At 41.4% G+C, this 15,161-nt stretch overlaps 1 protein-coding gene across 3 annotated transcripts in view; it reads right to left on the bottom strand.

Moving 5' to 3' along the window:
* The window catches only part of QRSL1 (glutaminyl-tRNA amidotransferase subunit QRSL1), a 108,461-nt gene that overhangs the window by 59,964 nt on the left and 33,336 nt on the right, over positions 1–15,161 (bottom strand). The window contains exons 2-5 of one of the 3 annotated variants that reach the window (XM_085611227.1): positions 3,479–3,638; positions 3,047–3,145; positions 1,089–1,185; positions 769–945 (exon numbers count right to left, since the gene is read on the bottom strand). In XM_085611227.1, coding sequence (XP_085467353.1) covers positions 769–945; positions 1,089–1,185; positions 3,047–3,145; positions 3,479–3,638 — 533 coding nt within the window. The remainder of the gene's footprint in view (positions 1–768; positions 946–1,088; positions 1,186–3,046; positions 3,146–3,478; positions 3,639–15,161) is intronic. The other 2 variants (XM_085611228.1, XM_085611229.1) reach the window with 2 other exon arrangements.

Consider the following 15,161-nt stretch of genomic DNA (forward strand, 5'->3'; position numbering starts at 1 on the left):
AAGAAAGAATAACTGTACAGTTATATCCGTTTTACAGCTTTAAGAAAAGTCTTACCCTCCTGTTTGAAGATATTTTGGAGAGGTTTCCAGTCATCAAATTACTTAGGGCCAGCTGCCGCATTTTGAGATACATGTCACCGTGTGCCATGGGGCACTCCCACATCCCTCCAACCCCAGCATAGGCATCTGCTGCTATGGCAAGAGTCACCTCTGGGCAAAATCTCTGAGACATCAGTTCCACCACACCTGTGAAGCATGGTGGACTTGCCACAAACATTGTTAATTACTGGGAGAGGGCCCCAAAAAGGTTATCTTCTTGCCCACATCCTCATATTGATGCAGCACTTGGAGGATGTTCTGAGAAAGACCAACCACCATACAAGTGGCAGTCTTCTTAAGTGTCAACACCAACCAAAACAGTGGGAGACTAACCCTAAATCAAAGGGCTGCTCTGCCAGCATTTTCTGGCAAATCCAACAACACTGAATGACAGACTTAATGTCTCAGCTGGAAGAGGCACATTCATAAATGTCAGATTTCTACCAGCATTATGAATGGTCAGTGTTATGCCAAGGAAAGAGGACTGAACTTCCAACATTTTTCTAGAAAGTCCTGGTACTGCACTACATTGACTGAGGCCTCATATCACACCACCCTACTTGACAATGTATGTTATAACATTTTAAAATCAAGCAGAAATCACTGAGCATAGCTCAAAAAACCCAGTTGGTAGCGGATGCCAACCCAGACAAGAAAAACATTTCTCACGCATAGCATGTGCCAGAAGACACTGCAGCAGCACTTCCACCCGAGCTTCCTCCTGTTACCAGCCAGTTTGAGTCTTCGGTCTCTGGATCATGGCTGGGCACCAATTTCTTCCTGTAATGCCTTGAATAACTCCACGGGTTTCGGACTGGTCCAAATATACTGTCTGTACTCCCTGACCTAACATAAGAGAGGCAGACCACACCAATTAACATCAAAACTAAAGCAGACTATTCAGCTTTGGATTTATTTATAACATTTTCCATATTAAAAATAAGTTAATGATAACAGCAACACATTTAAGAACAAAACCTTTACTTTACCCCATCGCAAACTCATCCAGGTTTGTTTTTCCCACAAGCACTGCTCCATGATCCAATAATTTCTGAACCACTGTTGCATTGTATGGGGGGATGTAACCTGAAAAGGAAATATTTTCATGCTAGTTTATTGAGCAATAGTGCTCATTGATTTTTTATGCTGGTGATTTCAAAAGCGAACAATAATGCATAAACTTAGATAACTGAGATACTGGTGAAGGATGATCGGACATCAAAGGCACAACTACATGTGTTCAAGGCCTTTGCTATACACAGTTGACCTATTCTTCACTGGGATGCCCCATGGAAGAGGAACCGGACAACTGACATGAAAACTGGGCACAACACTTTCATTTGTGGAGACTCCATTTTTTCTGATGGGCAACTTCAATCAAACTGAGGCAATGTTGAGGGAATAAAATAATGGAAAACAGTCTTCTTTTCCCATGTACTTAAGCACAGGAATTGGGTGACTTAACAGGTTTGAGGTTTAGGTCACAGCTCAAAAGTCCAATTCTCAAATTGTGCCTTCTTTTGCACTGTGTCACACAATTGGCGCAGTCCCAAAGAAGAGTCCATACAACTACCCACTCCCAAAACCGCAATAAAAATTCTGTTTTAATTTGTGTACTTCACAACAATTTTATTTGAAGGTCAGGGCTATTGGCTCATTCACAATCTAGACCTAAATGAGAAGACTTGAATCTAAAACGTTCCTAGATTTATTCTTTTCTGGGGAATTCACAGACTGCAGATGGTCACACTTAGAAATCCAAAACATTCTTACATTTCTGGACTTAAACATCTAGCCTTCCGACTCCAACTCACTTAGGACCAAATGATCTTGGGAATGGTGTCCAGCGGATTTGGGATTTTTCTTAACACAGGTTTTTTTACCCACAGCAACAATACATGTCCCTGAAGTGAAACCTTACGCTAGCAACCCCGTTCAAATATTTTTCATGTGATTCAAGGATGGGAAACGCAAAAAAAAAGATAACTAGAGACATGCATTGGGGAAAAAAACATAAACTCAAACTGTTCCTAATGCTCATACGTTTTTTCACACCCAACTCAGCCTGCTTAGGCTATGAAGCTATTCAGGCCTCAGTAACCCATTTACCCAAATTAATTTACAGATGTGCATTAATGAAAGCATTCAGATCACAAAATTGCTATGTACTCTTATTTACTTATAAAATCCAGAAGCATTTCCCTATTCTATTGCAAACGTACACAATATGTAATGCCACAAACTAGAGTTGTATTTTTACAAGACTCATACTATCATCATTTAAGCATAGGGAATTTGACTTTCTGCTACAGTTGGGGCCAATTCACAAATTCTGAAGGCAAATTCCACCACGTGCTTGGAACTTCTCTCTCATAGAGTACATTTATGAACATGGGAAAACCCACAAGTGTGGTCTCCTTTCAGTATTTAACAATTCAGGCGAAAGTTCGGGAATATCAACACATGCAGGCTAGACAAGCTTGTAGGCTTGGTGTATTCAAGTAGCCGTTGCATCTAGTTTACCAAAGCGAAGCACACACAAAAATATGCTGCATTATGCAGCAGGATTAAGAGACTTTACGTGTTGTGAAGACCCCCATCATCTCATGCTAAGGGGAAGAGGTTTTTTTTATGGAGGAAATGTGCAAAAATAGTTTTCTGCATACTTTACGCATGGAAATTTTACACCAGGTGGAAATTCCATAAGCGTAAATCTTTCTTAAGTACTTCTGATATTTGCTTGCAAATCCCATAAAAGTTTGAATACCAATTTCAAACACAGAAGTAACTCCCTAGATGTAAATTTGCAACAAAAAAAATTTGACTCGGACTTTGTGATACAGACCGTCACTGCAGACCTCTGGAAATATACATTCAGAAAGGAAGTCGTGATAAAAAGTTAATGGCAGCTATGGATATATACATTTCAAAATAAACTCAGCTGTACCTTTCAGCATCTTTGAGGCGCATGTTGTCTCAATTCCAGCACTGCTGAAGTTGTCTTTCACTGCAATGGGAACTCCGTCTAAGTGTCCCAGAGGCTGACCTATAAAGGAAGAAAAAGCACTTAAAGACAGCCCAACTCCACAAAGGAGAATAGACAAATGGTTTTATATAATATTAGTATAATATTATATATATATAAATATTAACTCAAGTGCAAACAAAAACCCTTTTCAGATTTGGTTTTACCTTGCCTGACAGGGTGATTTGTGGGCAGAGAACATTTCTTTGTTCACCATTTGGCAACACCTTCATACTTTTCGTAAGCAAGACAAGTAGTTGATCCTTTCCAAAAAAGTACATAAGCTTAAAATATAAACTTGGGCAGAACAACATTTCACGAGGAAGATAACTAGAGTAATCTACGGAAATGTACCTCTCCTATACCTCTTGTCTGCCTCCTTCGCCTGCTTCAAAGCAGTCTCTTCCGTCACTGTGATGTAGGCATTAAGACACTTGGCTGTTTTAATGAAGGCGAGGCACCTCTGGCACACCTCGGTTGGACTGACTTGCCCTTTCTTTAGAGAAGTGGAAATCTAGAACAAAGAAAGCGAAAGGTGTACACTTGGCCTCCTGCCCATCATCCTTATAACACGCATTTGTATAGATAGTAATAGATGGCTGCCTGAATGGGCCAGTAGGCAATATCAATACATGCATGATGGACAGGTACTTAGGTCTGGTCTACAAACACCCTTATTCGCCGAGACCATTTTGAGCGAGAGTGTGTGTGTATACATATCACAAAGAGGGGCTTTTGGAAGGGTGACTTCATCCATACAGCACGGAGCAATGACTCCAACCAATCGTGAGCTATTGGGTCCACTTACTGCGAATTACGGCATATTCCCTTTGAATGTATATATATATATATATATTATATATATATATATATATATATATTCACTGAAAAAACCATAGGTTTCAGGGGTGTTATAGTTAGCTGGACTTTTCACTTGTACAAAATCATTGAAATTCCCACGTTATAGTTAGTTCAGCTAACTATAACTCACGCGCCCGCAATGCACTGCTGATGACGTCACATATTACATCACTCATGACATGGTCAGTGATATCACTGATGACATCTCAAATGACATCACTGATGACATCAATGATGACATCATCCAGTGAATGTGTGTTTTTCTGAAAATTAAATATGTTTTATATATGTATATCTCAAGGTCGATGGAAGAATAAATGGGTATATAAGTGTCTAAATGGATGATTTGTTTTTCAAAAATTGATTGTGTAACTGACTGATTAAGTGTATCATAGTGAATACATGGCTTAGTGAGTAATGTTTAAATATGTAAATATCTGTATCAGTCTCTCACTTTGTGTATAAGTGGCTGCATGGGTTGGTGAGTAGCTACATGGGTGTCTATATAGGTTATTAGTTGTTTTTTTGAGTATCAGTCTGAGTGTCTGCATGGTTCGGTGGGGGGTATTACGTAGTGCATAGGTGCATGAATGAGTGACTCATTGTTTGTATGTGTTGAACACAGCATGTGTGCAGGACTGTATGGGTGGATGAGTGTGTGTATGGGTGTGTTAGTGAGTGAATGACTGTCTCAATAGTGTCTTTATGAGTAACTACATATGTTTTAAACTAGTATATGTGACTATTGGTGTATATATGTGAGTATATGTGAGAGTGAGAGATTGAAAGAGTTCCTGTATGAATAAGTATGTGTTTCTATAAGTGATTGTTTAAAAGACTAAGTATGTGTAAGTTTCCGTAGAAGTAAGTGTGGTGGTGTGTGTATAACTGTATATGCAAGTAAATGTATGTTTTATTCTTTATTAGCATGAGTGACTATGTGTGTGAGTAACTCTATGGATGAGTGGCATTGTGTAACAGGATGTATAGGTGTATGAGTACATATGATGAGTGAGTACATGTATGAGTGACTGTATAGGACTGTTGGTGAATGAGTGGATGTGTATGTGGATCTTAGAATTACTGAAGAGGTTGTTGTAACTGGTATTGGTATGTCCATTGTTTTGAAAATGTTAGTCTCTATTTTTGAATGTGTGTATCAAAGGTTATATTAGGGTGAGAGGAGGTCTGCCACTCTATCACAAGGATGATGTCATCAGTGATGTCATCAGTGATGTCATTTGAGATGTCATCAGTGATGTCATGAGTGATGTCACTGACCATGTCATGAGTGATGTAATATGTGACGTCATCAGCAGTGCATTGCGGGCGCGCGAGTTATAGTTCGCTGAACTAACTATAACGGGGGAATTTCAATGATTTTGTACAAGTGAAAAGTCCAGCTAACTATAACACCCCTGAAACCTATGTTTTTTTCAGTGAATTTCTGAGGTTTTTTAAATGCTAATTCCTAACTATAACGTGCCTGAAACCTATGGTTTTTTCTGTGAATTTCAAAGGTTTTTTAAATGCTAATTTCTAACTATGCCTACAGAGATAGGACATGTGAAGAAAGAAGAAAAAATGCACAGAAAGAAACAAAAGAAGTGCAGAAAGAAGCAACAGAAGTCCTCAAATACGAAGATAAGTGCAGGAAGAAGGATAACGTGCAGAAAGAACAAAAAGAAGAGCAGAAAGAAGCCTTGTTGCAAAATCATCCTGTACCCTCAACTTTTTCAGACGGATACTCGTGGTAACTGAGTCTGACTAACCAGTCCTAGAGCCAGTGCTATGTTAAAAGACATTTAGAATACAGTGAAAACACATACATACACTAGGGAACATTATGCGTTGGGGTCCCCCTGCGATTAGCATAACCTCCTCTGTAAGCCCCTAGTATATAATAGGGCATGGGGATTAAAACTACCTCTTAAAACAGGCCACAGGGCGTTTTTGCACACGTTAACTCAGGCCCCGTCCCCTCCCTTCACCACTGTGTAAACACGCCCTGTGTCCGTTTTTAGTTGGGAGATTAAGTTCATTTGAATCCTGAGGGTCCCTAGGGTCCACCTAGCCCACTAGGTACCTCCAGTAAGTGCCACAGAGCTGCGTTGCAGAGAGGTGTAAAAAGTGGCACGGCCTGGACCACCTCTCTGCAATGCAGCTCAGTGGCGCTTACTGGAAGCACTTGGTGGGCTAGTTAGCCCCTAGGGGCCCTCAGTATTGAAGGGAAATTATATCCCCAATTTAAAACGTGCCATAGTGCGTGTTTGCACACGTCACCTCAGGCCCCGTCCCCTCCCTTCACCACTGTGTAAACGTGCCCTGTGGCTGTTCTAAGTTGAGAGATTAAGTCCCCTTGAATCCTAAGGGTCCCTAGGGTCAAACTAGACCACTAGGTACCTCCAGTAAGCGCCACAGAGCTGCGTTGCAGAGAGGTGTAAAAAGGGGCTTGGCCTCAGAACACCTGTCTGCAGCGCAGCTCCCTGGCGCATAGTGGAGATGCCTGTTGGGGGCGCGTTTGCAGAGTGCTGCACGGAGGGGGCATGGCCTCCGGCACGATGCCAGTCTTTTATTTATTTTAATTTTTTAAGAAGGGGGGCTGTGTGGTACCCCTTCTTCTTATTTATTGGCCCTGATGACCCCATCCCCCAGGGCCTGTCTCCTAATTATATTTTTTTGACCCCAATCCCCAGGGCCGGCCACTGTTTTTTATTATTTTTAAAAAATATATATTTATAGACATACCTAGGACATGCTGGACAAACCGTACGTACCCATCACCATGACGATTTGCGTGATATTCATTAAAAGGCGACTGTGCATGCAATGAATCCACGTGGAATGTATTTACACCACTAGTGAAGCTCTGACATGTCTGATGCCCTACCGTGCCTAATCACGGTAGACACCCTTGTCGTTTATTTATACAAACATGGGTAGCTATTGACGGGCACATTTAATACACATGCACACCAAGCCATTCAAAGGGGATTCGACAAAAATTCGACCAAAACTATGCAAGAAACCCCCCTCACGGTTAATAAAACACACATCCACTGCCGGATGTGTAATACTTTTTATTTTACTCTCTGGAAAGGGTACGAACATCACTTGAGAGTCACAGCGCGCTCCTGACAGAGCCCAATGCTGTGTTACACCCACCATTGCCTGCTGAGTGCCACACACCTCTGTGTTGTATTCCACTAGCTAGTGCATATGCTATGACACTCTCTAGCCCATGTGCACTGTAACACCACCCCGTGAATATGTCATGCCACACTTGTCTTCGCACGGGTTATATTGCCCCATCTAACGTGCCTTCCTCGATGCCTATGTTATAACGCACAGTGCTATGCCATACATATTACAATCTGGGATCCATATCTTTGTCACAGTGCATATGCAACGTTACACTCCCCAGCACATATTTTATATTACAACTTTAGAGACTAGTTAGGTTACACAACACTGCCCTGTGCATATTACACTCCAAGGCGCATATCGCATAGCACGCGCTAGTGCCTGTGCTATCTCGCGCTCTCCAATGAATCTGTCATTGCGCACAATGTATTGCAATTTATATTTCACGCCCGGTTCATCTCATATCACACTTTTTGGTGCATAGTTTATACCATACACTATATCTAGTTTTCATTTTCAATCGTGCTCTCAGGACTATGTTCTATATAACACTGTGTTCACCTACCCTTTTCACGGGCATTACATTTTGCGATAGGGGGTAGAGGGTCAGGGGGTGTTTCTGCCAAGTGAGCCCGGAGTCACAGTCACAAACGTCCTCTTCTTCCTGAATAAAAGTGAGATTATGCTGCATACTTGTTCATGTTTTAAGTAGTTTGCACAGACACAATGTTTTAAAAACAATAAAGTTCCTAATACCCGCCTTCTCTGAACAGTTAGCTTGCTGCCCCATCCCCCTCCTCCCTATCCTCGGTTGTGTGAATCCATGGACTATCCTCCTCCCTCCTGCCATGCATGGTCTGATGTGCTGCCACTGCCCTCAATTTAGTATGATGTACCAGTCCACTCCTCCTGCCCTCCATTGCCCAATTCTATGCTCCATCATTGATCTCCTGCTTAAACTCTGTGCTTAGCTTGCTGCCCCTATTCTCCTTCCCACTGCCCTCCGATGTCTTTGTGCATGCCCCTGTTCCATCCTTTTTGCCCACCATGTCCCATGGACCTGCCACTCCTATCTACTCCGAGTGTTCTGTTGAGCTGCCACTCCCCTCCCACCTACCTAGCATTGTCAGATTACTGTAACCTGTCCCTGCCACCTCCACCCTGCCTGTCCACATGCCATGCCCCTATCCTCTTCCTCCTGTCCTACATGGTCCATTGTACTGCCACACCCTTCTGCCCTCCCTGGTCTGTTGTGCTGCAACTGCTCCTCCTGCCTGCCCCGTGTGGTCTGTTGTGAGGCCCCTTCCCCTGAACTTTCTTGTCTGTGCACAGGTCCTGACCCTCCCTTCTATCCTCCATCGTCCTTTGTGCATGCCCCTGCACCCTCCTTCTTGCCCATCATAGCCATTGTGCTGCCACTAACCCTCCCACTTGCCATGCATGGTCTTCTATGCTGCCATGGCCCCTCCCACCTTCCCTGTGTGGTCAGTTAGCTGCCCCTGACCCCCTCCCACCTTCCCTCCATGGTCTGTGTGTATGCCATCACAGTCTCACTGTTGCTCTTCATGGTGTGTCTTGCTTCTAGTGCCCATCCTGCCTGACCTCCATGGCTATCTTGCTGCTCCTGCCCTGCCCCCTTGCCCCAGCCCTCTGTTTACATGTGCAGACCCCTACTCCCTCCCTCCTGGCTTGTCTGTTCCAATGTAATGCCCCTGATCCGTCCCTCCTGCCCTTTATGGTCTGTTATGCTGCAGCTTTCTCTCCTGTCTGTCCATTATGGTCAGCTAGCTACCATTGCCTCTTGCCCCTCTGTTCTCTGTTGTCCATGTGCATGGTCCTGTCCCCTCCCTCTTGCTTTCTATGGATTGTTGTGCTGCACTCCCGTCCTGCATGCCCTGTGTGGTGTATTGTGCTGCTGCAAACCCTGATGCCTGCCCTGCAGGGTCAGTTTGGTGCACCTCTCCATGTCCCTCCTGTCCTCTGTTATCCAAGTCCATGTCCCTATCCCATTTCCTTCCATGATCCAATGTACCATACTTGCGAACATTTTGAACTTGGTAAGAGGGAGATTTTGAAAAAAAACTGGGGTTTTGATTTTCCCCTTTGAGTTACATTGAAAAAGAGGAGATTGTAGACAGGAGACAGATCAAATAAAGCCCATTTGAGCTTAAAAACATTGGACGTTTCCTGGCTGAATCGGGTCTGTTGGCATGTATGGTTGTACTACCATTGCCTCTTCCTTCTGCCCACAATGGTCTATTACATTGCAACAGCCTCTCTTGCAAGTCCTGTATTGTTGGTTTGTTGCCCCTGCCCCCCTTTCCACTGCCCTCCATAGTCTGTTGTGCTTCCACGGCCCTTCCTGCCTGCTCAGTGTGGTTAAATTGTTGCCTTTGCACCCTCCTACCTGCCTTCAATTTTCAGAGTCCGTGCCCCTGGCCTCTGCCTCTCAACAGTATCCTAATGAACAACTAGATTTCTAACATTCTATATTTATTACAAAAGTGTGGAACGCCTGACATCATCTTGATGTAATCAAAACTGTAATACCTAGAGCATTTCCTTTAGAAATTACATATATGAGAGGGTCTTATTGGCATCAAAATTATGGTTAGTGCTCTAAAAGACTAAAATAAGGACATATTTTCTGAGTTTTCAAATAGCGACAAAGCACTTTTAAATTATTTGTTATCTTTATGTTTTTTTATCCAGTTGACCACTTGATTAAATGTTGCACTTAGGGGAGAGGATGGGGTGTTACTTCCAGAACTGCAGACTTTGCAACTTGGGAACCAGGTTGAAGTTTCTGCTTCAGCTCGACATTCTGTGATTCTGGTAAAATCACTTAGTCTCCCCATGTCTACAACCAAAATGAATTTGTTCTTGTGTGATGTAACCAATGCTCATGTAAAGCACTCCAATACCTGACAAGTCTGCACTATATAACACTGCAAAAACACAAAATAATAAGTGTTTTGCACACTTCTGTCATTGGGCTATATTTGGGCTACATCTGGGTGATTTTGGGCTACATTTGGGCTCTTTTGTCTCCGGTGGCCATCTTGGGAGATTTATTTGTTATGAAGTTTCCTAATTTCCTCATGTACTGCAGTCTCCTCAGTAGGAAATGCTTTCAGTTTTTTACTTTGATTCCATCATGAAGGTATTCAGATATGTCACACATTTGCCATAAATTCTGAATGTTAGCACTCTAGTTGCTCATTAGATCACTGTAGTAAAACTACTGTTCACCATGGAAGTCTGCTCCTAGTATTAAAAGTGCATGTTTCAGTCTGCATGTCAGAATTTTTTAATGAAATAGAAGAGGATTTGAGAAGTCACTCAAAATGTGCCCTCATTTTCTTTCTTCAGCATTAATCATAATTTAATGGCAAAATGAACACCCTCATTGTGTTCCTTTTTAAATTAAATGTTTTAAGTGTAACCAGTTTATTCCAATCAAGATGGCTTCAGGTGTGCCATACTTTTGTCATAATGAAGACAGTAAGCGCTCTAGTTGTTTTTAAGAACATTCTGGGACATTCTGTCATTGGGCTATACTTGGGCTACATCTGGGTGATATTTGGGCTACATTTGGGCTCTTTTGTCTCTGGTGGCCATCTTGGGAGACTTATTTGTTATGAAGTTTCCTAATTTCCTCATTTACTGCAGTCTCCTCAGTAGGAAATACTTTCAGTTTTTTACTTTGATTCCATCTAGAAGGCATTCAGATGTGTCACACATTTGCCATAAATTCAGAATGTTAGCACTCTTTTTGCTCATTAGATCACTGTAGTAAAGCTACTGCTCACCAGGGAAAACTGCTGCTGGTATTGAAAGTGCATGTTTCAGTCTGCATGTCAGAATTTTTTAATGAAATAGAAGAGGATTTGAGAAGTCACTCAAAATGTGCCCTAATTTTTCTTTCTGCAGCACTAATCATACTTTTTATGGAAAAATGAACCCCCTCATTTTGTTCCTTTTTAAATTAAATTTTTTAAGAGTTACCACTTTAATCCAAGCAAGATGGCTTCAGGTGTGCCATACGTTTATCATAAGTAGGCCTGTTAGCGCTCTAGTAGTTCTTTGGAACACTCTGGGAAGCTGCAGTAGAACACAAAGGAATCAACTGACAGTCTCTGCCCTTGTTGGATGTACATGTTTTACTGAGAATGTCAGACTTCATTCTCACATGACTGAGAAAGATAATGTGAATTTACAGAAAATAAGCTCTCAGTTTAGCTTATAGATCACCTTCCAAACCTCTGTGGTAAAAGCATGAGAAAATATTTTTCTCTCAATCATGATATCCCAGCAGAAGGCTTTTTCACATGGTGAAATCACCTTAGAACATACCACAATTCCTAAAATGAGTATGGTACCATCAACAAATGATTTATAATGTAACTAAAGTCTTAAAACCTTCTATTAACTGCAATGCTTTTTAATGAGGTGCTATCATGTATATTGGTCCCAGGATGGCTGCCAACACTTCTTGGATGAAGTGCTGACAGCCAATCAGATCTCAGGATGAGATGTGTGGTTAGGCTCCGCACACATATATATATATATGCTTTTAAATGATATTTTCTCAGGAAATACTGAACAGATTTACACCAGACCTGCAAAGGCACTTCCTTGACCTTATGGCTACCTCTCTGCCAAATTTCAAGTAATTCTGTTCAGCCGTTCGGGCTGTAGCTGTGTCTAACGGTCCTATGGAAAAATGCATGGGGAAAACGCGTTTTGGGACCCCCCTTTTTTCTCGGCCCCTGCTCGACGAATCACCCCGAGACTTTCAGGGTAGGAGCTGAACGGAGCGCCCCATTAGTTTTGAAAATTTTGTGAGGATTCGTCAACCGGCGCCAAAGTTATTCAAAATAGAATTTTGAGATTTCCTATGGAAACTAGGTTGTAACTATAACTATCTACTGGCGACCGCCAGTAGATAATTATATATATATATATATATATATATATATATATATATATATATATATATATATATATATATATATATATATATATATATATATATATATAACAAGAAAAAAGAAGAAGAACCCACAGCTTCGGCGTCCTTTCAGGGCAACAGCTTTATTGTGTCTGAAATACATGGCAGCTTAACAACTCATTTACGCGTTTCAGCGCCTCGCGCCTTGATCACAGGTGAGTTGATTTTAAATCCCAGTGGTCACGTGGCCTTTCCTTTAGACCACTATTCCCAGAATGCACTAGTATGCAAATTTCAACCTTGGCTCGACATAGTTTCTTATTTGGCATTAGTATCCTTATATTTTTGTCAAAGTCCAATCATTATCGTAATTTCTTATGCTGCATTCCGGTAAAAATATTTAAGAAGCACAGTGCACTTAGCTGCCATGTAGCAAGTAATTTCCTGACAGAAAGACACGAAGACTGCTGGATAGAGGTAAAAACCTCCTTCCTCCCTTTCTCTTCAACCACGCACGGTTTTTACCTCTATCCAGCAGTCTTCGTGTCTTTCTGTCAGGAAATTACTTGCTACATGGCAGCTAAGTGCACTGTGCTTCTTAAATGTTTTGCGCTTTGGGGAACACTGATCCGGTTGGCAGCTGCAAAGCAGAGTCTGGTAATTCGGCAGATATGTGCCCAGACCCATTTGGGAATAGACGTGTTTTAATGTTTTTGAAAGAACGGACTCAATGTAGTTAAACATGCCGAGCACTACAGGACCCAGAAGGCCAGGTGATTAGCCACACCCACTGAGGCAGGTTCCCAGTTAAAGAGGGTGCAGGCAATCTGTTTGTTTCATTTGCATCACAAAGCCACTGAAGAAGGGTATGTTAATCCTGAAACGCGTATGGCTGATATCGTGCTGTGCATGTTCTTCTGAATCCTGTCTGCAAGCTGCCAATTAAATTGTGCTTGGAACTATTGGAGTGTCGTGGCTTCTCTCCTTTGGGGCGTTTTGGATGAATATATATATATATATATATATATATATATATATATATATATATATATATATATATATATATATCCCACAGCCTAGCGTGCAGAGCAACGCAGTCGCCTCACTCTTGCCCCTTGCGGCGGCGGCGTTCTTCTGCGGGATGGCGAGTCCCAATGTACCAGTTCCAATGCTGATCTCGCTATCCAAAAATCAGTATACCGTGGACTCAAGTTGTTGCGAAGTGGTAGTTTATTAGGCTTAGACAAACAACGCAATTTGGGGAAAAACCCCTTGATCACACACCTCTCCTTGGGCGTTCTTCTCACGAGCACCAAACCCAGCGGCACACGGTCAAAAATGTGCAACACTTCTCCTGGTCAGATTTTCAGTTTTTATTTATTCGATTTATTTTTTCTTATTCAAGGCATTTACACAATCCTTATTCCAGCTGGAAAGAATGAACTGACGCGTTTCGGCGGATTGCCTTCTACTGGGTCCCAGTACACACACACACTTCACGCCAAGATTTCTTCACCTTACTCCTTAAATATAATATATACACATTATTTTGGATTCAACGATGATTTTTTTGCTTTGCCAATATTTCTTGATATTTTGGTGCAGACGCCAGTAAGAATTCTTTCATTGGTTTCCGTTTTTAGGGCTGGCATGAACATTTGTGATTAAAAGAAAAAAAACTTTCAAAGATCTACTGAGAAAGGGGCTCAGGCTCTGCCCACCTGTTGGTTTTCCTGAGTACAGCAGTTGATTGGGCAAAAGTAGAGTGCTTCCACTGGAAAAAAAACTGCTTGTTTTGGAATTTTTTCGCTTGTGGGAAAGCTTATGCTCAAAACAGCAGGTCTGAGTTGGTTATGGTGACAAGCCAATAATCAATGTAATAGGCTTATCCTGCTTATAAGGAAAGTTACCACAAAGGCAGCATGCCTGACATATATATTGTGAAAGCCATACAAACAAAATCAATATGCATTCAAGCGTAGTTTGATATTATTTGGTTTTCAAGGCTGCAGGGAGGTATTTTGTTACATGGAATCTCACTGCTTACAATAGTAAGTAAATGTTTTGACATTGGTTACCCCTCTGACAAACTGGAAGGATGGAAGATTTACACTGTGATCATCCTTGACAGACCTTCTTAAGAAAGACGATATTTTGCTTTGTCAGCAATAATTTTGTGTTGATTTGTAATTTTATGTCTGTATGCCAAATGGTTGCCTTGTATAAAAGTTTACGCTTAAAACAGTAGGCCTGAGTTTGGTACGGTAACAATCCAATGTTAATAGAGGATTACTTCATCGGGAAACGTTCTGTTCAATGTTAAGGGCCAAATTTGTATATTATGGAATGTTATGACAAAGGCAGCAGGCCTGCCTTATTTATTGTGTAAAGTTCTTGCCAATAAGCATTTAACAGAGGATTGACATCACACAGGCATTTGTTACGTGAAATTGCACAGATTACCATAGTAGTCAAGGATGTTGGTGCTAGTCACACTCTGACAAACCTATAGGGTAGAAAATGTTCACTGTGATCATCCTTGTTAGGCCTTTTGAAAGAGGTTTAATATTATTTTGCCAATAGTCATTTTGTACTTATTTGACATTTATGTAATATATACACCACCCTGGTTATTGTAATATTGGGCAATTGGAAAAAGTTATGTAAAATTCCATCAATTTGGTCTATGTGTTATGAAAATGTATGCCAATGCAAGTAGGCCTGGCTTATTTAGTGTAAAAATATGTTTTAAAGGTAAAAGGATTTTAATGGTAAATTATAACTGTGCCTAAACCTGTAGGAAGGCATTTTGTTACATGGAATCTCACAGATTACTGGTGTAGTCAAGGCTTTTGGTGTTGGAGGTCCAAATGAACATTCCTTGGGCATAGAAGATATGCACCATGATAATCCTTGGTAGGCCTTCAAAGGAGGGATTTTATATTGTTTTAACAACTGTGTGAAAACATAAGTCCCACCTGTATCTTGTATCATGTTCATATACTCCTATGCAATGCAGTGTTAGCAATCATTCACATAACCCAGAATGCATTAACAATTTTAGTCAAATACAAATGT

The sequence above is a fragment of the Triturus cristatus genome, chromosome 6 (assembly GCF_964204655.1).
Source record: "Triturus cristatus chromosome 6, aTriCri1.1, whole genome shotgun sequence".
Taxonomy (NCBI): Eukaryota; Metazoa; Chordata; class Amphibia; order Caudata; family Salamandridae; genus Triturus; species Triturus cristatus.